Here is a 25,656-nt window from a genome sequence, read left to right as displayed (position 1 = left end):
ACGTGGATATTCGACCTATTGATAGCTTATCAGGACCATTCATTGTGTAAATAAAACAGGTACACGTATTTAGCAATACCCGTACATGATGTGCTTTCAACAACTAGTGGAATGAACCTCGTGTCCTGGAACACTCTTGTTTTCCTTAATAGACTAGGCAAATGTGAACTCTGGTGAAATTGTGACTTTCGGGTCAGGTAGCCTCACGATTTTAGTAAGTAATATTTAATTGATTAGATTTTTACGCAAAATGAAATAAACAAAGATAACACATTTATCTTAAATCAGATTCCAGCAAGATTAGAGTATTTGATGATTGACTTAGAACGAGCATAAGGGAGTATGGAGGAACGAAATTCCAACTTCATAAAATGTAGGAGTAATTAAGGTCCCAGAATTTTAAAGAGATATTCGACCCCAGACTGCACACCTACACAAAAACTAATTCCTCTGTTTGGTATTACTCTACATCAGTTCTTGCTTGAACCCAGTCCGCTGGAATATTTCCAATGCTTGTAGTTTTGATGGTTTGTGTTCTGATCACGAGTTAGCTTTTAGCTACTACGAGAATTCTTGAAGTAAATGTCTATATCTATATGGTGCGTGTTGAGGTATTCTACGGAGAGAATTGAATGTTTTATTATTGAATTATTTTAATTGTATGTTGGCATGTTTGTTGATTGTTTCAGTTAATTTTTTAGCTTAAATTAAAGGGGAATGTTTAATGCGTTACAAGGTTTCATGTTCTTGTTCACTGTCAACAGATTTTGGTCATTGGTGTTTCTGTGTGTCCTTATATTACTGGCCTCGCTAACATTTTGTTGTGATTTTTTTTACTTTTGTTGTCGGCGTCTTTCCGAGCTTGGTTAAAGGTGTGCATTTTACACTTGTTAAAACCTTATGGTGACCTCGGAAAGTTTTGATTTAAATTGATACACGCTGGAACTTTATTTGTTTGCATTTCACCGGCATATTCGGTCGTTTTATCCATCGTACGTTGTACCTAAGCAGGATTCCAGAACTACCACCTTTTACGTCGTAGGAGTATCGTCAGATACTATACAATTATATGGCAGTTCAGCGCATGCGACATCATGTTTTATGGAACACTTAAAACAAATGGACTGAGGTCGATATCTCTTTTAAGTGGTCAATAAAACATGATATTGCATGCACCGAGCTGACATAATTGTTTTATTACATTTCTTCGTAGAAATGTAAAGAATTTTCCACTGAGTGAGTTTCTCTTCGTCACGATTTAAAAGAAGTATATTTTGGTATAGTGCATTCAATTTGGTCGAGTCAACTATAAATACTTTTTTATGTATTTGTATTTTGATGTTCTTTTTGAGCAAATTTAGGGAAATACCGAGATATATTTGGCCAATTGATTTTCACTCTGATAATGAATGTACACAGCTGACGTCTGTCGTGTAGTAACACTTGTAATCAAAATGCCATGCGTGCAATATCACAAAATATGGATATACATTGTTTAAATGGAAAATAAAAAATACGATATGTAATAATATCTAACATGAACTGTCATAGAATATTTGATTACAATGACTAACGATGCCTTCATAATCAAGACATGAATAGCGCGACCATGATTGTTGATTGTTGGTTGATCATGCAGTATCGGGTTTTAACATTGCTCGAGGCATCTAAACTTCGATAAGCCAATAAGAACCTACAAAATATGAGTAAGGCACTATTGCCTTGGTCAACGATAAAAAACTGTTGACGGGTAAACAGAACCTTTGATGCCTTTTGGAGTAACAAGTTAAAAAGTTCAATTTTTTTACTTTACAAAGCACCATGCCAAAAGCGAGTTGCATTTTTAAATTTTCACATAGAATCTATACAATTAAAAAAAGAAGAAAAAGAAAAAAAACACATACACAAACAACAACATAAACAAACAAAAACACTATAGTAAAGCCATTTTAAAGAATTTTTCATCTCATGAAAAATAAACAATTATTAGAGTTTTTATTGTCAAGTTCCTAAATACTGTTTAAATAAAAAGAACATCTTTGAAGTCACATCTTATCTATAAAATCATTTTTTGACATTGTTTTAATGAGTTATTGTTTTCAAAGTTATCTTATTAAATCTTCAACTCAAATAGGCTAATAAACTTTTTTTTATACCTCTCTGTTGATTAGACTTTCATCAAGATTGATACTTTTTCTTTTATTACTCTCTATTGATGAGTCTTTCATCAAGATTGATACTTTTTTATACCTCTCTGTTGATGAGACTTTCATCAAGATTGATACTTTTTTTTATTACTCTCTATTGATTAGTCTTTCATCCAGATTGATACTTTTTTTTTATACCTCTCTGTTGATGAGTCTTTCATCAAGATTGATACTTTTTTATACCTCTCTGTTAATGAGACTTTCATCAAGATTGATACTTTTTATACCTCTCTGTTGATGAGTCTTTCATCAAGATTGAGACTTTTTTTATTACTCTCTATTGATGAGTCTTTCATCAAGATTGATACTTTTTTTATACCTCTCTGTTGATGAGACTTTCATCAAGATTGATACTTTTTTATACCTCTCTGTTGATTAGTCTTTCATCAAGATTGATACTTTTTTATACCTCTCTGTTGATGAGACTTTCATCAAGATTGATACTTTTTTTATATTACTCTCTATTGATGAGTCTTTCATCAAGATTGATACTTTTTTATACTTCTATGTTGATTAGTCTTTCATCAATATTGATACTTTTTATACCTCTCTGTTGATGAGACTTTCATTGAAATTGATACTAGGACAGTTTTACAATATTTGTTTGGAAACATGCAATGTTATATAGATTATGTCAGGAATATCAAAAATAGGACTCGCGGCTTTTGACTATAGGTACGATGCATACTGTAGAAAATATATACTGCAGTATATCAACGTTTGGTTCACCCATGTTGGGCCTAGAGAAATAAACATTATTTTAAATTTGGCATTTATAGTCGGTCGACAAAAAAAAGTATAAAATAGCTGCACTAATGTATTAGAAATAAGGTGCTTGAATTATGGAATTCTTTTGGCATGAGGTAAAATATTTGCTTATGATTGAATATTATACAAGGCTTTAGAACTCTACATTATCTTATTTGACATGATAGGTCTTTGATATTAACTGCGGGGTATAGTCGACGAACTGTAACTATTAAAGTCAATATTTTGTATGAACTATGAATCGAGACCCGTTTGGAAAATCCTTTGAACGGACCTGACACTCGAAAGAATCTCTAACGAGACCATAAAGGACTTGTTAGCTAGGATTTCATCCCGGTCGAATGTAAATGCGTTTGTATGTAGGAGTATTCGATTTTCTGTTGATCCCTAATAATTAAATACACATTCCTAGTAATTTAAAACATTCAAAATCAATATTGTTAGAGGCTTTGTCCACAGGGAGGACCACATACTTTTCGCGAATGTAGGAGAGGCATTCAGGAGCTACTTCGCCTTTGAATGCTAATTTTTGGTCGATATCTCATGTATAATTTACGTCATGATTGAAATGAGAAATTTCGTTAAGAAATGAACATCATTTTCAATGACACCCTGGGTGCAGAACATGCAATGCAAAGACTTTTTAAAATATGCGCATCTTTTTGCATCCAAAAATCAGTTTATATTGATTCCTGTTTATGGCATATTTTTCCAAAATATTATAAAAATTGACACTTTCTGGCCTAAACGATCGATGTACTTTTAACAATTACTCAATTAAAAGGTGGGGCTAATATAACTGTTGGATATTATGTTTTTATAGTAAAATCAGTCAAAAAGCCATATAATTTTATGTCTTTATTTGTGATTACATTATGTTGGTTTAATCGGTTTAATCCTGGTTTGCCCACATTTAATTATACCAATTACCAATAAGTTAAATAAACAAAAAAAGACAAAGGGTTTACTGACCACAAAATTTTATAGTCTGTTCTAAATAGAAAGGTGTTATATATGTATATTTCTTTGTACATGTATATAGAGGATTTTTTGTTTAACTGTATAGTTTATTTTTAATGTATAAATAAAAAAAAAGATGAATAACATATCTTTATTTACTTTAATATTTAATTCATTTGAAGTCAATTACAATTAATTTTAACAATTTATTTTGACTGCAACAACATTGAAAGTAATCTTTACTAATATATTGCATAGCAGACATATAATAGCACATATAATGCATATTTATATTATGGAAACAAAATTAAAGATACATATGTTAAAAACAAAATATATGAAGCACTACAATATATATAGATCATAATAAAACAAGAATTTACAAACTATGCACATTATATTTCAGAATATATTAAAAGCACTGTTAATATATACAAATTACAAGACACACAATCTATGCCCTAGAGTTGTTTATATGGGGGCAACACGTTTGCACACAATTTCACGATTTATGCTTCCGCACATATGATGTTTGCGCAAAAAAAAAAATTGAATACGTTTTAAGATTTTCAAGCACTCTGTAACAGCGGCTGGTTCTAAGTAGCTCAAGCCGAAAAATAGTTTAAGCCAGTTACCAACATCCGAATCTCGGTCTTGATATTAGTAACGAACTTCTCCATTGTCGCTGTTCGACAGATATATCAAGATTGACATTCGTGTTCACTTTATTAAAAAGACTAACTAAAACTCCCCACTAAGATTTTACACTTGTTTTATTCTTAACTATACAATGAATAAAACTCAGTGTCATACAAACGCATTATGAGAGCAAAATCTAAGTCAGTAAGCACAACTGTAGAACAATTTCTCAGGTAAATTCGTGTTTTTTGACAAATATGCGCAAACGTAATTCACGCGTTTATATAGGAACAAGAAGGCGTATGGGAGAAAAAGACCATTACCATACCAAATTCAACATAATAATATCATATTCCTGTTCATTGCATATTTTTTTTTCTCTGCAAAATTGGGTATGCGATATAGACGAATCCAATGTAATAAATATTGCCACTGGAGACTACTAGGGTGTTGTACAAAACTTGTGGGATGTTTAATCATGAATACTTTTCTAATTTATGAAACAATGGCGAGCATAGCGAGCCAAAATCTGTTTAAAGGTTTTGCACAGGTCAGAATATAAATTTATTTTCAGTTTACAAGCCAAGATCAGAATATTTATTTACAATTCACTAGCCAAGGTCAGAATATTTATTTTCTAGCAATTTGCAGTCAGACTATATATTTTCTGGTATGCTGAGGCCAGATTATTTATTCCTACATAATAAGAGACATATTATTTATTTTCACCCCCTAAGAATCTAATGACCGCCCCCTAATGTCAAAACGGGTGCAGACCCGGCAATGCAAAGACTACTTGTCTATCCATTTGCAAACTCCGGAGCATTGGTCTCTTCCATGCCTGCACTACTTTTGCCATTCCAGAATACCACTGCCACCGGCTTGAAGAAATTTGTGTTCAAATCGAACACGTTTTCCTGCGCAGAACAAATCGGATGAACTTGTGTACCATCTTGTATTAAAATATTTTTGGTACTTTGTTGATTTGAAATGCTTTGTCTTGATATGTATTTTTATGTTTTAGTGTAACATTGTCGTAGCGAATAAAGAACTACATTTTGTGTGACTTGTTTCACATTCACGACTTAGTACGTCGGTCTCAAGGTTAAAATGGATGAAATTGTTTTCCGCCACTTCGGTGTGCATCTGAAAGAATTACAGAGGGATGCACTTCAGTATCTTCTCAAAGAAGAGGGGGATTTGATTTTAAATTTACCTGTTGGGTATGGGAAAAGTCTGATTTATCAGGCTTTTCCATTTGTTGTTAGTGATTCCAATGCTGCTTCTTTGGTTGTGTATCCGTTCGTTCATGTTTTCCGCACTTTTTTTTGTTATGCGTTTACCAAATAAGTTTGTTTTTGGTGTGTGGCCTTATTATGAAGAGTTACAGATTAAGTTCAACTTTGGTTACCTTTGAATGATTTTTACAGAAGTTACGGCCCTTGGACTTAGAAAATTTCAGTGAATTTACAGTTTTCTATACTTTTTTTGTAGTGCTTTTATCAGTTGATTGTATATTTTGTATGTAGTCTTGCTATGAGAAGTTAAAGATTAAGTTTCACTTTGGTCACTGTTGAATGTTTTTTCCGAAGTCACATCCCTTAGACTTAGAAAATGTCAGTGAATTTAAAGTTTTTAGCACTTCTTTTTGCGAGATTGCTCGCTGTTCTTTTATTGTTTTTATAATGGACTGTAAGTTCCTATACTTACCTTTACTAAAAATCAATACTGTTTATTCACTTGTCCCAAATGAACTGAGTTCAAGATGCTGTGTTTTTATCATGCATTGATTGAAAAACTATTAACAAAAGGTTTTTCTTAAAAATGTGGTGTACATGGGTTAACTTGTTTACTTATACTGTTTATTCAAATAAAATTGTTATTGGTATTGATTTTTAGGGGTTTATTGCTTCAACTGTTGTGGATTTTAAAGAAAAATAGCTTTTTGTAGAATTTAACTATTTAACTCTAGCAAAAGTTAATTTTACCTTTGTTTTTTGGTCCGAATTTTCAAATTTGTTCTATATTGTGTCTAAACACGCATATGTTGAGGTCTGTTCTGGTTTGTTTATTTTTTTATTTTTTTTTTTTTTTTGTATGTAATAATTCCCATTGAACTTCAAAAAATTGTACTGCAAGTGGAAGCATTTGTGTCGTGCAGACCTCTAGTTCAATGTCAACAAAATAAACACATGAGTTTCTCCTGATGTGGTCAACTCATTCTCACAGCTTAAAGCAACTACCGTGAAAGTATTATTGTTCATGGGGTACCAATTTTCATGGTTTTGGTTCCCAACAAAAAGGGCATTTTCCATTGACAATTCTCAAATCCATGAAATCAATGATTTATGAACTAATCATTTTCCCCATAACCATGAAAATTGGAAACCACAAATACAAGTACTTTAACAGTATTGTGTATGATTGAATATTTTTCTTCTATTGATCAGCACAGTTATTTGAATAGAGGATTAATGTGTGATGAAATCTCAAATCACTACCCCAACTTTGTTCAGTTAGCTATTTTTTTATACAATAAATGCTGTTGTAGATACTTAATATGATTTGTAACACACAGTTTTCTTTAACTTGCATAGTGTTTATATATTGTATTAACGTGCAGAAAAATATATGACTATGATCCGGGTTAAGACCTGTTTTCGGTTTTATAATTATAAATGTAGGGCCATTTTTTTTTCTTGCAGATGACCTTGACCATCGGGTTAAATGTTAAGAAGCTGTCTTTGCAAGAGTCATGCAAAATCTGAAAAATGTGATACACCCCAAAAAAGGCTACATATTTTTATTTTTGTAATGAAGTTGTTTTATGGGTCTATATTATGAAATGTGTAATTATTCATTAAAATCTGCTTGCTCTTAGGAGTTAATCGACATTGGAAATCCAGTAGGTTCTATCGATTTCAGCGTCATTTACAGAGTTATCTCCCTTAATTTTGAAATATACAGTGCATTCTATATAATTTTTATCTCCTAAGAGCACAGCATATATGAAAAACCACATGCTAATTTCTGTTTACTATGACATTTCAAACAAAATATCAAAAATAAAAATGTAAGCTTTTTACCTATGAATCACATTTTGCATGATCCTTAGCTGGAGTGCTACTTAAGTTTTTTGTAATGCTATAAAATCAAGAATATAAATTTTTAACATTCATATGGATTTATTAATTTATTTTGTGAGACTGTTAGACCATATTTTCTGTAGAATTTAATTACAGAAACCGAAAATGATGGATTACATATAGTGATGACATTAGTGTACAGGGTCTATGCTCCCAGTTTTCAGTAGAGCAAGATTGCTCATATACTTTTTATATGATGGGGAGAAAAATTGCATTTCTGATGGTATAGCACTTTCGTCATCTGTGGATACTTTGTCTTCATGCAATTACTTGAATATTTGTTCAAACAAGAAAGGTTGGTATTGATTTTGTGGACCTGAAACATGTACTGGTAAGCATTCTATAGAATTATTTATATAACAGTCTTGGAAGGAAATATTGTGATGGGCCAGAAACTGTGCAGACAATAACTTGACTTAAATTGGATCTATATTTTATGGAGGTAGACCTAGGGTAAGGGACACAACTCTTAAAAATCATAGGAACGATTCTATTCACCGTTTCATAACAATCTCATGTAAGCATCAAAGTAACTTGGACTGATTTCATTCTGTTTCAAATGAAAGCTTGAAAGATTTTAGTGAAATTGAATGTGATACAAACATATTACTGATTTCATGAGTTATGTCCCTTAACCTAGGTCTACCTCCGTAAGCTGGTCAATTAGTCTGGTCTAGGAAACTTGACTCAGTGCAGGCGATTTGAGTAAAAATGTAGAAAGGGCATTACAATGCATTCCCAAATTCAAATGTGTTATTGGAGAATTATGTTTTAAGACTAATGAGTTTGTTTTTGAGTTTATTTCAGGGTTTTTTTCTTGTCTAAACCTTGATGTGTACAGCCCAACGTTAGTGATTTTAGAGATTGTTACTGGAACCATTTATTTAGGAATTAGGCCCCACTTTGATTCTAGTAAAATTCATATTCTGTGGTCTAATGGCAATCAGAATTTAAAGATTCAAGTAAATATTAAGTTCTGATTTAATTACACTTTGACTTTCTTCATTTTACAATTAATATGTAAAGTATGGCAATTGCCTTCACAAAGAAAACTAAATTTACATCCATTACATTCATTAACATAACATAAGCATTGCATTCACACAAAAAAACATTGAAATGTCAATTGGTTTCAAAACGAAATAACTGAACAGCTAATTCAATCATCATTCCATTCTTTGTGTTACCTTTAGATCCTTGAAACCTACAAAAAAATGTACACTTACATTACTAAATTAATTTCAATATTGTAGACATTCTGCTCTTAAAGCTTTCAAAGTGTAATATTATAAGACTGTTCTACAAATATTTCGAAATACAAGACCTGTTCAACCCTCTTTACTTTGCATGTCGAATGCAAGCTGATGTAAAAAGAAAATATTCGCTGTTGTATTCTTTTGAGTTGATGCAATCGAAAATTTTTTTTAACTTGGTTCAAATCAAGATAAACGATAAAACAGTTGAGAAATTTGAATCATTCCTCCTTCAATTGTAAAGAATTCTATTTCAGATGCGAAGAATTCACTTGTAATCAAAATCTTATTTTCATTTAGGAGTATGTTAATAGTGGACTGCAGATCAACAGACAATATACGTGTATATATGTCTTTATTTCCTTCATTTAAGAAGAGTAACATCTAAGAAACATAACACATTGTACAAACAAATCAAACTAATTCTGTATATTCAGCTTTGAACATTAATTTCATAATTTTGATATGAACATGTAAATTTAGCTTACAAATTAATGTCTATTATGAAGTCATTCAAGAAATATTCATCACTCCTGTCTCCTATAGTATCTAAAACAGAGAAACATTACAAAAATTGGTCACATGCTGCTATTCAAGGTTGTGACTAACTACATACTCTTACATGACTTTCTAGTCAAAATTAGGACAATCTGTCAAGACACAATTTACTTTTAAGTTCATTATCAATAGTACATAAACAAGGGTGGATCCAGGACTTCTAATAGATGGATGTAAATTTAATTCAATGCAGAGTGAAGCTTGATTTCATGCTTGCTAAAATAATAGGGGACCAGTTGCTATCCTTTAGATCTGCCACTGATTTACATTTTGTAGAAATCAATACAAGTATGTTCATATCAAAGGTTTTGCAATAATTTTTAGCCATATTATAAACTTGGCAGAACAAAGTAAAAAAAAAATTAAAGACTTTCAACAGGTTCTCACTATATAGACCATATTTTCTTATAAAAATCAGTCTACCATACAAGCTTATATACTTACAATCAAGTAAATAATAGCTTCCCGGCTGCTGCATAATATCTGTCCTACGAAGAAAAAATGTAATAAAATTAAATGACAAAAACCTGAATTATAAATTGGCATTGAATTTAACACTGGCGGGACTACCATTTATTGCATTAGAGTCGAGCAGACGATGCATCATGTGCTGTATTCAATCAAGAACGCTAATCTGTATAATTGATTTTTTTTAAAGATTTTTATAAAACGAATATTCGTCACCGTCAAACATTCGTAACACTTTACATTTCTTGCATACAATCAAAATCGTAATAATAAAGCTAGGATGTATTGCCTGTAACGTCGTCAGCCATGTTGGCTTCACTGGCAACCCGAGTTCAACTTGGAGGTCACTTCGGCGAAGTTCGACAAACGAAAAAAGCCGAATGCAGTGATTAGTGGAGAAAGTCAACGGTACGGAACTGGAGCTGCCTTGGAGTTTGATCCATTTGCACTCTTAAATAAATTCATCATTATCAGTGACGTTAATTTCACGCCGGACATGCCTCTTCATCCACAAAAATGCCGTTGGGTATTAAAACACTAAGTGTTGTGAATAAGGTTGCAAAAGGGGAATAATTCCAAGTAGCGGTTCAACTTCTAGAACAAAGATGTCACCCTTTAGGTACTTTGCTATCCACACGAGGGATGTATGCTAATGACATTTTTTCTAGGTGAGAAAGTGGATATACTTTAACTAAGTCAAAAATTCACGAAGTGATACCTTCTGTAATATACATATATTTCCTTTAATGAAACATTCAGATTGAAATATATTTTTTTCGGCAGTCATTAGAGCTTTAGAGTACCTAACTGGCAAAGTGCAAAGTGTTCCCGGCACGTGCCAGCAATCATGTGAGTAACAGACCATGACTGACTGGTTTTACTTTATTTTGATTGCACAGCATTTTTTGAGGTATTATTATATATGTTTAAAAATGCTCAGCATGTTTAAAACACAAGCTTTGGTGTGTAAAAATGTGTCACCTTAAGTGAACAAATAGTTGGTAGTTTCTGTTTCAAAACAATTATCGTTCCGGGTCTACAAAACGGATTGTTACGTTGTCGTATGGTCATCGTACAAATGATGTCACCCGAAGCATTTTTTTTTTTTTACTTTTTCAACCATACTGTATACACCAAGCGTCGAGCATCGAATATATGCTATTGTTTAGTTTCAAATTTTTGTTTGAGGGGACAAACAACACGGGCGACTTCTTCTCTGGTACTTACTCCTGTCCGTAAAAAAAACCCAAAAAATCACACACACACATACGACAGACACAAATTGATGTCAATGTATTTATTATATTGATGACGTTGAATAATACAGAATGTTCTTTGTGAAATAAATTTTACATGTGAAATGAAGCTTTTATTATATTTCACTCTCGAATTTTCCTCCGCAAAAATAGCAATGAATTTGAAATTTATTTGAAAATTGCTATAATTTGTTTAGAAAATCTATATGATAAATATGGAATGAATTGGTGCATAACGTAACAGTTTGAGATTTAAGTCTCAAAAAGTGTTAATAAGTGGCGGATCCAGAGTTTGGGTAAAGGAGGGCTGGGGGGGGGGGGGCAAAAATAATTCTCGACAGGATCACCGGTGAGGATCACTGAGTGTTTTCATGATTTAGCACACACATAATTTTTCAACATTTTGTTTCCAACGTCCACATCCAAAATAATTTTTATCATGATAAATCATAACTTGAAAAGATTCAAATATTTTAAATCAAAGGCTTAAAAAGTAAAAAAAAAAATGGTAAAAATCTATTTCATAATTATCCTGCCATACACCTCATTAGTTTTCAGTTTTGTTTTACATAATAATGATTATATTGTATACTAAGGAAGATAACTCATGTTGAAATACTCACTGATCTATCAGAAATATGAATTTTTCAGTATCAGTTTTCGTAACAAAAGAATTATCAATATGAATAGCATGGTTAAATAAATCATATCTTATACCACTATAAGTATCATAGTTCACTAGATGATGTACCTCATCTTCGACCACATTTGTAGAAAAAGGACAAGTTCTTTCGATTAATGGTGTCGGTGGTTTCATACATATATATCTCCCGATTTCTACAAGTAAAGTCCCACATCTTAGTCTAATAAATGACTTCGTAGGTAACGCGGCATAGAACGTTAAACCTACTTTTCAGGTGATAAATCTTTTTATATTGTCTATAAAGTTTCAGCTTATTTCCATTGGTATTTGTCCCATTATTCGAAAGTTTAGTAAACCACAATTGTTCATCAAGTATATGGAATTTCTGTTTTACTTCACGCATTAATATGTCTTTGTTAATTCCAGAACACACACTACTCCGTATCCTTTTAATTAGTCAGTTAAAGTTAGGAATAAAATAATTCCTGAGTAGCAAAAAATAGTTGTAGAAATGATCGCTCAGTAAGGCATTGGGAATATTCTCGAAAATGTAAAAAAAAAAAGTGAGATGTGTAAAGCAATGCTCGATCACAGAAGGGTTATGAGAAAAAAATGAGCTCCCTACAAAAAGGGAATAGCAAAGAATTCTGGAATTGCATCAAAACAAAATATCAGAGATTTCATCAAAGATTTAAATTGATGAATTCTATAGTTTCTTTAAAGACTTACACAATGCGGAGGGATATGAAAATAATGGCAGTGAAGAGTTGATTTTGTATGAACTGGTTAAATTTTGAGATTACTGAGACTGAAATTTTGAAATGCATAAATGGATTGAAAAACGGAAAGGCTTGTGGCGAAGATTTTTGTTATTAATGATTATATAAAAAGTACGTCTAAAATACCTATGCCCATATATGTTAAAATGTTCAATATAGTTTTAAATTTTGGTAATGTAACTGAATCATGGTTAGTAAGTAATATTTTGCCGATATATAAAAATAAAGGCGATTTGTGTGATCCTAAAAATTACATACCCATTGGCATTACAATTTTGAGTTGTATGGGTAAACTTTTTACAGCTGTGCTAAATAGCAGGTTGAGTAGTTTTGTAGAACACTTTTGTTTACTTAAAGAAAATCAACGTGGTTTCCGAAAAGGATATTTGACTATAGATAGCATTCTAACTTTGCATTTATTGTGTGATTTACTGAAACATAAAAAAAGTTATTTTGTGCCTTTTTAGACTTTTCGAAAGCTTTTGATACTGTTTGGCGACCTGGACTATGGTCAAAACTTCTGAAGTGTTCTATCAATGGAAAAATATGCATTTGTACATGCACAAAAATAGAAAATCTTGTATTTTCAATGGTATAGAAAACTCCGATTATTTCCTTGTAATGTATGTCATTAAAAAACCTTTTTTTCCTTGCTGTTTTCATTGTGTAAATGATATATAAGAGTTTATGGCAGATAATAATATCATTGGCCTTTCTGACTTATCACATGATATAGATATAAAACTAGGTCAATATTTTAAACTTTTTATTTTATTATATGCTGATGATAGTGTATTGTGTTGAATCTGGGAAAGATTTACAGAAACAGTTAGATATTTTGAATGATTTTTGTAATATGTGGAAATTACAAGTAAATGCTGACAAAAGTCAGATATTTTTCTTTTCTTGGGATAGAATTTGTTACAACTTAATATTTATATAGGATGATAAAAGTATAGAAATTGATGATGATTTTATGTACTTAGGAGTAATATTATTTAAGACAGGTAGCTTCGTTAAAGCAAAATGGCACAATGCAGAAAAAGCTACCAGAGCTATGTAGAATGTTTTGTAGAAAGGAAGATTACATAACCTATCTATTCAAACATAGTTGGACTTATTTGATAAAATTATCCAGCCGATTCTTCGAAGATTGGTGTACACAGACAGCGATACTGTTATTGAACGTGTCCACTAAAAAACTCAGTGAATGCAAAGAAATCTGAACCAGATTTTATGATTCATGGTGAATATGCGTATAAAGTTGTGACTAAATATTGGGCAAATTAAATCACCGGCAAGCAAGACAAAATACCTGCAATTCTGTACAACTTGGCTTTAATGAAATGCACTGGTAACACTATATGGTTAAACTTTGTCAAAACATTCTTACTGAATGTTGTTATTCATATGTATTTCCTACTCAGAATATTATTAGAGTTGAATGGACAAACAATTCAGTCAATCAGAAACTCATTGACCAATCCCAACAGAATTGGCATTCTAATTTGTAAGCTTCTCCAAAATCTCAAAATTACAGAATCTATAAAGAAAAATATGTGAACAAGAACATTATTTGAATGAGTTAGAGGATAGTATTATATATAAAAAAAAATTATTTAGTTTTAGGACCATGAATCACAAACTACCCATAGAGACTGGAATATGGCCATCCTCCCAAGTCAGGGTTTTGAGAGAGCGAGAGTGGACTCAAAACCCTGATTTAGGAGGATGGAAGATGGCAGAACATTCCCAGGGAAGGCAGGCAGTGTATTTTATGTGCAGATAACGATGTAGGGGATGAATATCACTATTTTGTTTACATGTCCGACTTTTGTAGATGAAAGAAATTTATTCCTTAATATCAAGTTTAAAAATAGACCATATATCATGAAATTTTGTAATTTAATGAATGGTAAACATCTCCCTGATCTAATAATTTGCGCAAATTTATTCGTAACATTGACCAAAAAAAAAAAGACTCTCCGGGGTAAAAAGTTAAATGAAATTTTCTAGTGTTCCTTCTAATAATTTTACTTGTTTAACCTGTTTTTTATGCTCCGCGACAATCTGTTGGGCATATTAATTTACGTCCGCCCGTCCATCCATCTGGATTAAACATGATCAATGGCTTATTCGGCTATCTCCTCGTACACTTTTTGAACTACATCTAAAATATTTTACAGGATATTTCTACACATGTCGAAGGTGTGCAGGGCCAAAAGATTTTGATTTTCGTGAAATATTACGGAAATTGGTGATAGTTACACTTAGTCATTTTACTCAGAAATATATGGATCATGGCTTGTCCGGCTATCTTTTCGTACAGTTTTTGAACTACATCTAAAATATTTTACAGGATATTTCTACACATGATGAAGGTGTGCAGAGCCAAAGGATTTGATTTTCGTGAACTGTTACGGAAATTGGTGATAGTTATATTACACTAAGTCATTTTAATCAGAAATATATAGATCATGGCTTGTCCGGCTATCTCCTCGAACAGTTTTTGAACTACATCTAAAATGTTTCACAGGATATTTCTACATATGATGAAGGTGTGCAGGGTCAGAGGATTTTGATTTTGGTGAAATATTACGGAAATTGGTGAAAGTTAGACTTAGTTATTTTCGTCATAAATAGGGCTATATAGCTTGTATGTTGTTGAACTACATCTAAAATATTTTTTGCAGGATGTTTCCACACATAATGATGGTGGGCAAGGTCATAGGATCTTAATTTTTCGTGAAATATTACGGAAATAGGTGAAAGTTAGACTTAGTTATTTTCATCAGAAATAGAGCTATATGGCTTGTACGGCTATTTCTTCATCTAAAATATTTTTTTGCTAGATGTTGCTACACATAATGATGGTGTGCAAGGTCATAGGATCTTGATTTTTAGGAAATATTACTGAACTGGGTGATAGACTTTTTTTTTTAATTTTTGTCAGAAATATATCCCAAACAACAAAGAGATTTGTTATGGGGGTATTAACATTTCTATATGTGTCCATTAATACGTCTATCGATCCCCTTTTTTCTCATCGCAACTAGTCTGACACTACCAAGCAGAATTTCATGACACTATGTGGTCAGGATACAATAGGTAGATATGCATATATTTAGGAATTTCTGATCCCCACATTGATCCCCAGACCATGAGTAACACAAGTCTTGGAAGGATTTCTGAATCTGCAAACCATGCCTCCATAATAATAAAAATATAAACATATTCCTAATTATCAAATCTAGCGAGCGGTGGCATCATTAGTGTCTTACAGACACATTTGATTCACTAAAAAATCACAACTAACCAATGAGGCGGGGGCTCCTGTGATAAACAGGGCTTCTAGTTTGTTACCATTCTCAGTATTCTTATATATTTGTTGTTTATTTGCTCATTGTATATCTGTACCGAAGACAGTGGTGTTTAGAGGATAAAGGATATATGATGAAATTTCAAACATTCTAATACATCTGTGTGCAACAAACGACAGAAATGAATGTCTATTTGCTTTGTATTTTTTGCTACTAAAAATACTATGATTAATCATGATATATGAAGTAGGATCCTCGAGGCGAAGCGGAGAGGATTTATTTTTCATATCCATAATGAACCATAGTATAACAAATTGAGCATATACAATATACTTCTTTTTCGAGTGATCTCTGATGATCAATGATTGGCGATTGAAAGGGATTGACAATGACATGTTAAATAGTTCACTGCGGAAAACGTTCATTTGAATGGGAAATATTGTTGTTTTCTTGTATTGATCTTGTAGTATTAGAGAGGATGGTTCGATTTAGGTTAATTATTTAAATTTTCTATTGGTAAGTGACTTTCAATCCGTTTTCAAAATGCGTTGAAGATTTTCATCGATTCACTAGTTCACTGCATTCTATTTTGGTAGCATATCATAACGGCTTGAAATAGGGGGCGTGAATAAAAAAAAGGCCGAACTAATCTTTCTAATAGAACTCGTGAAAAATCACGATTTTTCTCTTAATTGGAGGAGGAAATACAATAATTTATGAGAAGTTATGTGGTTTGAAGAAAATTATTTAAAAGTATCCAAATACTTACCGCAGGTACTATAAGTCAAATATTTAAATTTGATGTCTACTGCTGTCCATTTCTGAAATCGGACAGTAAAACTTTGCTCAAAGTTTAAGAAGAGTAAAAGTCGGGAATATGATTTTTTTATGTCAAGGGAATTACATGCATTTTTTCTGGCTAGACTCTGAATTCTTGGCTGTCCCCGGATTAACCTTTTCAAATTAAAGAAATATAAACTATCAATGACTTTTGATCCTTTCATTCATTCATATATTTATTTCCTCATAAATGAGATTATACAATGAAACATTTTATTAAAGCAACATTAAACTAAATGAGAAAAGAACAAAGTACAACTTATGACGAAGTATACATATATATCACACACATACTATATAAAATGCGATCTCAAAAAGAAGTTATAAAATATACTTAAATAAATGATTTGCTAATGACACGTCGTGCATTACTTATATAATAGTTGTCGATAAACTGGTCAATATCGTGATATTTAGACTGCCCACAGGACAGCGGTATTGACTAAGACCGTGATAATGACATAGCTGTAGGCGACGTCATTATCGCTGTCGCGTCCTACGGGCAGACTAAATATCACGATATTGACCAGTTTATCAACAACTATTATGTTTATTTCATTGATTAGAAGAACCATATCCTCGATTTTTTTTCAGAAAGCCATGCAATTCGTGTTTCTGTACATTTACATTGACAACTGTTTGGACACAAAAGCGTTTTAATAAGGGGATGTAACTCTGAATTCGTAACCGGGCATTATCACAATTTGATATTGACTGGTAAAACTTTATACTGCAAGTTAATTAATACCATGTGTTAAGGTATTATCCAATTGAAATGACAGATTTTTTACTGATATGGAATGATAAAGAATCAGTTTTGTCAATCGACCGAACTGGGCGACACATTGTGCAACATGCAACTTTTTTTTTCTTATTTAAGAAATTCATTTTACCTCTTCAGCCGAATTGCTGATTAAATTAGACGGTTCATAAACCGCACTTTTTGGTGCCTAAAGGTATAAAAACTGTGGTGTATGAAAATAATTCAACGGCATGAGACAAAAGAAGTTTTGGCTTACAGAAAAATAAATATATAAACTTCAGCGGTTTGAAAATAACTTCCTCATCTAATCGCCACCACAGGTCGTAGATAAATAATATTGTGATTCACTATTATATTTTATTTATTTATCTAATTAATAGTCTGGCCAACTACATGTATCTATAACCAGTTGTCACGGATAGTTTTAAAATTGTTTGGTTTGAGGCATGATAAATATATATGACCACATTAAATTTGATGGGTCATTAAATTTAGTTTTATCTTAAAATTGAATCGGTATTGTTTTACATATTCCAAGAGGTCAGTTTTCTTTTTGTCGTGAATTATGAGCACAAGAAAATATTATAATTGGTGCATAAATGATTACTAGCAGTTGAGGAATCGATAAGAGACTAACTATTGAACAGTAAGCCTCTCCATTTCCGTTTTGAAAATTTTAGGAGGAAATACGTGCACTTTTCATACTCCCTTTTAAAAGATTCGGGCAAGGATTCGACCCATCTCTTTCTTCTAGGTTGTTATACAGTGATAAAGATATCCGTCCTCAACTTCGTCCGTACTTACCGAAATTCATTTACGCAGATGGCAGCACGTTTTTTTTTATCTGCAACTTCTATTACATCTCTGATTGAATTTTAGTGACACTTTCACAGAAAACACGTAAAGGAAATAAATATTGAAGATGGGCACTTCCTCTTTCAGGTTTTGATCTTGAGGGTTTTTAGGGGGGTAGCCGGAGGGGGAATTCCAAAGCAAAATATTGGGTTCTCCTTCGTATTTTCCATAGTCTCAATACGCAGAGGGATACCCTTTTCTACTCTGAATTTTCATATTTACCACTCAATTGAATTTAATGAAACTTTCAGTAACATTTATTATATATGCTTCTTCTATTAGCAGGATTTCTAGTTTTTTTTGATCTGAATGGTTTTTTTTGCGGTTTCTTATAGCCTTCATTAATTTAGTGGGGATTGAATATTTTTTACTTTTTTTACTTGTTTGTGGAAACTCTAGAATCCACATCCTCTACTGGCCTTGGATCAAATTTGGTACACGTGTTGACCTTATCATGATATTGGGCGCTATTAACTTTGGATGTCATTGGTCACAAGTTACATGTTATCAAAGGGAGGTGTGGGTATCAATTTGAGTATCAACTGGATGAGCACCTACACTGTTTTTCTACACTACGATGTTTGATATTTTTTCTTTGAACACGAATACAAGGTGCATATATTGTATCTGGAAATATGATCTTCTGCCATCCACTTTGATTTTTTGATTTTATTTGTTTTTTTAAGGAAGAGGAATCAAGTGAAAGAGTGTATAGAGAAAGGAAAGAAGTATTTTAAAACATATATTGAAAGACCTATATTGAAAGAAATGTTTCCAACGACTGCGGAGATATAGATTTAGTGCTGCATTTTCTTCACAGAGGAACTGTAGATTTAGTACTGTCATGATCGTAATCACTTATCACAGAGGAACTTTAGTTTTATTGCAGTCCCGAATGTAATCACTCGTCACATTAGTGCAGAACTTCAAATTTAGTGCTGTAACAATTTTAATACATTGTCACAGTTATTGGACAATGTTAAAATGAATGTCTTTAGCAGACCGAGCAGCATAAAAGTTGTAATCTCTGTCACAATTATATTTTTACTGATAATAGCGATTGATATTAATTTCCACGAATCAATTTTAACCCAATCTTGGATCGAACCATTATTTACAAAATCAACGGTCACAGAGGTAGGTTTTGCAGACAGATGGAGGGGCACTAATCGGAGTCTTACAGTCATCACAGCATTCTTTGACCTCGGAAAATTTCCAAAAGGATCGTTTTCTAATATGCGCAGTCCGGATACTTACCGGTCTTGGATGCAGATCTATAAATACTTGAAAAATCCATTGGTAGTCTATACAGATTCTCGTAAGTTTGCCGATTTCTTCAAACAACTCAGGAGTAATTCTTCGTCCATTACAAAGGTTGTGACAATTGAAAGAGAATCATTGTGGTCTTTTCAAATCAAGACAAAAATTGCCAAACTTTATACCAAACCTGGCTACCCAAAACATTACCCAAATACGTACATTCCGGAATATACTAGTATGACTCATTCTAAACTAAGTGTTGTCGCCAAAGCAATAAATTCCAAATTATTTCCAACTGATTATTACTGCTGGATTGATTTGGGTTATTTCCGGGATTTAGCAGGTCGCCAAAAGGACTTTTATTTAGAAATTCCTAGTAATTTTGATAAATCTAGAGTTGGGGTAACACAGGTGTATAAGGTTGATTTAATAAATGTGACAGCAAGATCTATAATTCTAGGAAACATGAACTGGATTGGTGGAGGTCTGTTTCTTGGAAAACCGGAAGTTCTTTTGAAATTTGAATCTCAATATAAAAACAGAGTGATGTATTATTTGTCTCAGGATCTGATGAACGTGGAACAACATATTTTATATTCTATGTATACACAATCTGAGAGAAAAAAGAACGCAATTTCTGTTGAAGTTCAAACTTATATTCCTGGTACTAAACCTGTAGCTTGTGGTGATCCTTGGTTTTATCTAGGATGTTTGATGTATCACGAAATCACAAATAGCACTCGAACAGAACTGCAAGGAGTCGTTGTCATTTAATCAATGGTCGAGTTATTAAGGTTCAGTAATTTTATCGCAAATTTGTAATTTCATGAAACTAAAACTAAATTAGATCAGTTTTTTATTTGGTCATTTGTATAAACAATAAATTTAGAAAAAAGGTTAAAATTCTGAAGAATATTTTGTTCACGTACTCAGTTGAATTACAGGGAAACCTGTCTTAATTAAACCTGTAAAATCCCAAAACCTGTCTAAAACAGACACATATAAGACTTGATATTAGTTGAAATGTATTTTGCACCATGACATATGGAACACCTGTCAAAAGAATAGGTCCACAGCAGCGCTAAGCTTGTAAAAGGCGACTAAATAGTGCTCAGAACCATGACCGGGGGCTAGGGCGCTCTGCCCACAGATCATCTGGGTTGTGTGTCCCATTTGGTGGAAGGGGGTACCCCTGGCGTGTTACATATTAGGGTTGTCAGGCTGTAATACGGAAAACCTGACCGCAAACCATAGTGGTGCACCATGTTGGGAAAGGTTCCACGTTCCTTGCACGTTAAAGAACCCTGCTGTGGTATTCGATAGGAGTAGGAACCTTTGCGCTTCGCCACAGGAGGCTAAATTGCCCGACCGTACCCTTCCCTACCTATTTCTAGTGGTAATCAAAATTTGTCGACCCTATTATCGATGTGTCCCATCCCATTTTTCATTTCATCAGCATCATTTTATGTTCATTTTGTCATCCATTTCATGTTCATTACCTGAATATAGCTGAAATAGTGCTGCTTGGGCGTTTAACTCCAACAATCAATCAATCAATCAATCAATCAATCAGAATCTAATCAATTTTGTGTCCGAAACTGGTTCGCTTTAAACAGGGTTCCACACAATGTTCACAGCTTCCTCTCTCAATTTTGGAACATAAAGGTTCCGAATGGCTTTTTCACTGAAAATTTGGTTTTGACATGTTCTTTTAAAAAGTGCGAAGAGAAATATTGATTACTAACGACAAATTTTGCATTTCAAAATCTTTAAAGGTTTACAGCAAACCAATCATTGTAAAAATAAAGCTTACATCTCTTATAATTTTTCCTTGTGAATTAAAAAAAATCTAAATCTATGTGTATTCTTCACGATATTATCGCTATGCTTCTTTATGTTTGTATAAATACAAGGTGGTACATAGGCTTGTTTTGTAGTTATAAATCGTATATACACTGTGGTTAAGCTTAACATTGGCGGTATGGTGTCTAAAAATGTTTTGATAGGTATAACTGCATCGAGTCTATACCACCACAGGGACATGAGTTTGGTCCATAAAATTGTCAAAAATTTGACTAAAATGCCATTTTACGTTGTTTTTTTTTTTGCATTTTACTATCATTGGCCATACACTAAAAACAGTGTTTTTTTTAGTGAAAGGCCATGGATAGTAAAATGCAAAAAATCGTAAAAAGGCATTTTAATCGAAATATTATGAATAAAGCTCTTGAACTCAAGCCCCTGTATATACCATCGTTCAGAATATTGAATGTTTCTTTTAGTTATATGGTGAATAGTGCTGTTGATGTTTTTTACTGTTCAATAAACGTTTAATTCAGAATACTGAATTTACTATTATATGGTTGTCTCTGTGCTTCATGGATGCTTCATACTCTCATGATTCCGGCCACAATATTGTAATCAAATAGATCAAATAGCAAACAAAAAGTCCCAGTCATGATTCAAATCCTTTAAATACCACTAAATGTATATGAGAAATGTGATATAATTTTGTTAATGTAGCCAGATATATATTAATGTACCATCCAAGATAAGAAATTAAAGCTTCCGGCTTTTCTCACGTACATGTTTCACAAGTGATCTCTAACTTGATAGGTAACCGTGAAGAGTTGCCCACAGAGTTTCGAGTTACCTAGCTGTCAAAAAGATGTACCCTTCCTAGTGATTTAGAAAGTTCTTGTGTGCGATCAGTTGCGATTAATCCATATCTATGGAACGCCATGAGTGTCCACTGATGCAAATTGTTTAATTTGTTTGGTAACTTATGCATTGTGTTCAATAGTTTTTATATTATCTTCAGTAGTTTTTATATTGTATTTCGATCGGTGCTTTGATTATGTTCAGTTATTATATGCAGTAGTGTTTAAAGTATGTTCGGTTTTGTGACGTTATTATCAATGTATTTTTCCCGATATTTTTAAAAACACATCACATTCACTTCTTTTAATAAGTAAAGAAAATAGAAAAAAACTCAAAAACTATCAGAAAAGATGATGTTATTTTTACTGAAACGTAATAATCTTAACCTATGTATTTTTATTGGTTTTATTTAAGAATATGTATAGACATGTAGCTCTGAGTTTCACTCTTTTTATATTTGTATTCCTCATGGGGATCTGTGGTACCAAAAAGAAAATCCAAATACAAAAACAAAAACAGTGATCATCAGAACTAAATATTTACAGTTAATTAAACAGGACTTTAGATTCACAATAAAGTTTCTAATAGTTCAATTATTTACATTGTATTTGAAAAAACAGACATACAAACAATGCAAGACTTATGATTTAAATAAAAAATGTACATGATGTACAAGTATATAATGCCTGTTTTCCGCATAATTCAGACATCTATTCTATTGTAGGAAGTGCATGAAGGGGAATCTTAAACTTAGCAATTTTCTATTCATTCAGAACGACTGTTTTGTGAAATACATGTACGTTTATGTAAATATTTTGTGGTGCAGTTAACCAGTCAGAGAACATTATAACATTCAGTGGTTACAGAAGCAGTTCTATAATATACTCCTACAGCATAAAAAGCCGCTTAATTTTGCAATTTTGTGTGATATTAAGAATTATTCTGTACTCAAACATTTGTAAGGTGTATTCATGTTTTTTTTCAGCTGTATTAATTTTTTTGTAATTCATTTATTTTTGTGTAGTACACATGTATATTACATGTAACATCTAAGATTTACTGTCACCTGTTAAAAGACCTGCCGACTGTCATCAGAGAAGAACTGTCACCATTGTCCTGTCAAAACTTCTCATGTTTGACGCTTTCTTTTTATATATCAAAACCAAACAAAAACAGATAGAATCTATTACCAAGTAATTTGTGACAGAACGTGCTACAATAAAGAGACTTTCAGGAAAATCTTTTCATATTGGTTCATATAAACATGCATTATATTTGTTTGAGATACGGGTGAGAAAAGCCTGTTAACTTTTCTTTAAATAATGTTTTGGTAGTCATATGAGAATATCACACTTTTCTTTTGTCACCCCACAAAGAAAAACTGTACAAGTAAGATCTATATTTCAATGGTATAAGATATTGCTGCTTTATACAATTACTTTTTATAACTATGAATAGTTCATTTCAGGTAAATCATAGCTGTCATATTTATGCATAGATTGAATGAACACACTATAAACATGATACAATTTTGATGTTAAGGAGAAAGATAACGGAATTTTACTTCGAAATATTTGAGCATTAATGTATGACATTTTTTACATTTTATATTTTTTCTGTGGGTATTGTTCACTGTTTGGCAAACCAATAAATCAACTGGTACATGTATATTGACTTTCTTAAACATTTGTATAAAGAACACTGACATTTTTTTTTCAAAATAAATGTTTATAATTTTATCATACGTAGATATATGTACAAAATGTCTTTATATGATGTAAAGATATTTTTTTTGCACCATTTCAAAGTCGTATTCGACAAAGGTTAACAAACACGTTTTCTGTTCCCCTACTATTCTGAATTCCTTAACAATGTATTTAGTGTAATAGATACGCCGATATACATTTTCGTTAAGGATTTATTGTACATTGAAGTGCAACACCATATCCTAATTACAATTTTTAGTTTGTTCATGTCAGTTAATTTTTGTTCTTTAAAATTAATGTAATGCTTAGTTCAAATTAGTTTTAAAAAAAAAGATCATTTTTTAATAGCTAAATTTTAATAAAAAGAAATGATTATGATTTTCAAAATTGCAATCGCCGTGTCAGTGTAGACCTGCCAAATCTTCACGACTATGATGTAATAAACACAAATACTTTAATATTTGGCATGAGGGTAGGTCAGCTCAAGACTACATATGGCCAGTACCATGGTCTGTGATCTTTACCATGAACTTTGACCTCGATGTATCGCATGCAATGGTTGGTGACCTTCAAACTTAAACTTTGACCTCAAGGTCGGATTTCATCTCAATGAAATATGGTTTTGGGGGTTTTGAACGTGAATGTTAGAAAATAATGGGCAACAATGGTCTTAAACAGACAGTTTACTAGTTCTTGGTCATTCACTTAAATAAATGTTAAAGGATCTTTATGATATAGTACTACAAAGTTCCATGTCCGAAAAGAAAGGTTGTAAGAAATCATTTATTACTGAATGTATTTTTTAAAACATACATTTTAGTCAAATACCTTACATTTAATATCTTTCTGGGTTTAGAGGCATATTAACCTTGGATGTTGTGTCTATACAATGTAAATGTCTAATTTACTAAACTAAATAAATTGACCTATTGGGTAGTGTCGAGCTGGGCCTCGTGAAATATTTTTAAATTATTTTTGATTATGTTAATATAATGAGTAAAATTAATGTATGCTGCATGTTTTAATGTCAATAAATTCATTTCTTTATTTACCTCTCATTTTTTATCATAACTAATACATTTACCATACTTGGCAAACACAATCATACAGAAAAAAGAACGTATACCATGATTTACTACATCATTTACCCAATAGAAAATGGAATAATTTATCTTTTTTGTCCCTACTAGAGGTTGTCTAAAAACGACAACCAAAAAAAGATTCCAAAATCCAGACAAGATTGGGATTCCGGCATCCCCACAGAAATGGATCGTAGCATCAACACAGAAAAGGATGCCAGCATCCAGTTGAATGTGATGCCAACATCCAAACAGAATGGAAGCCAAAGACAAAATGAGATGCATCGTAGGCAAGCTCAGAGACAGTCTGATACCATGCAGAGTCGAATTGGTAGTGCTTCGAGCAGACGTTTTCGAACAGGTCGTACAGCAGAATCATAAATTATCCGTCTTCAGATACAGGTCGTGATGCTTTCTAACGCTGATGACAGTCATCTCCCTACACACTCGCTGTACGTGTTCATAGTCTACCAGACTTACCTGGGTCAAACAATA

General features: G+C 32.3%; 1 protein-coding gene and 1 long non-coding RNA gene across 5 annotated transcripts; one reads left to right on the top strand and one right to left on the bottom strand.

Moving 5' to 3' along the window:
• Positions 1 to 25,129, top strand: LOC148626243 (uncharacterized). Of its 2 annotated transcripts, none has more exons than XM_088570087.1 (2): positions 1 to 214; positions 19,142 to 25,129. In XM_088570087.1, exon 2 carries the CDS (start codon positions 19,440 to 19,442, stop codon positions 20,487 to 20,489), a length of 1,050 nt encoding a protein of 349 aa, XP_088426213.1. In that variant the 5' UTR covers positions 1 to 214; positions 19,142 to 19,439; the 3' UTR covers positions 20,490 to 25,129. The 2 variants fall into 2 exon arrangements, with proteins under 2 accessions (XP_088426213.1, XP_088426214.1); XM_088570088.1 differs by lacking the exon at positions 1 to 214 and adding an exon at positions 10,506 to 10,667.
• LOC148626244 (uncharacterized) lies at positions 8,684 to 10,422 on the bottom strand. 3 transcript variants are annotated; one of them, XR_015920012.1, is made up of 4 exons: positions 10,289 to 10,422; positions 9,976 to 10,019; positions 9,462 to 9,522; positions 8,684 to 8,924 (listed from the first exon to the last, which is right to left on the bottom strand). It is a non-coding gene; the product is annotated as an uncharacterized LOC148626244 (long non-coding RNA). The 3 variants fall into 3 exon arrangements; XR_015920011.1 differs by having other exon boundaries at positions 10,240 to 10,401; XR_015920013.1 differs by having other exon boundaries at positions 10,253 to 10,401.
• Positions 25,130 to 25,656: the final 527 nt, after the last annotated feature.

The sequence above is a fragment of the Perna viridis genome, chromosome 2 (assembly GCF_037379345.1).
Source record: "Perna viridis isolate PV_CMFRI_1.1 ecotype Kerala chromosome 2, ASM3737934v1, whole genome shotgun sequence".
Lineage (NCBI taxonomy): Eukaryota > Metazoa > Mollusca > Bivalvia > Mytilida > Mytilidae > Perna > Perna viridis.
This window is presented reverse-complemented; position numbering and strand designations above follow the sequence as displayed.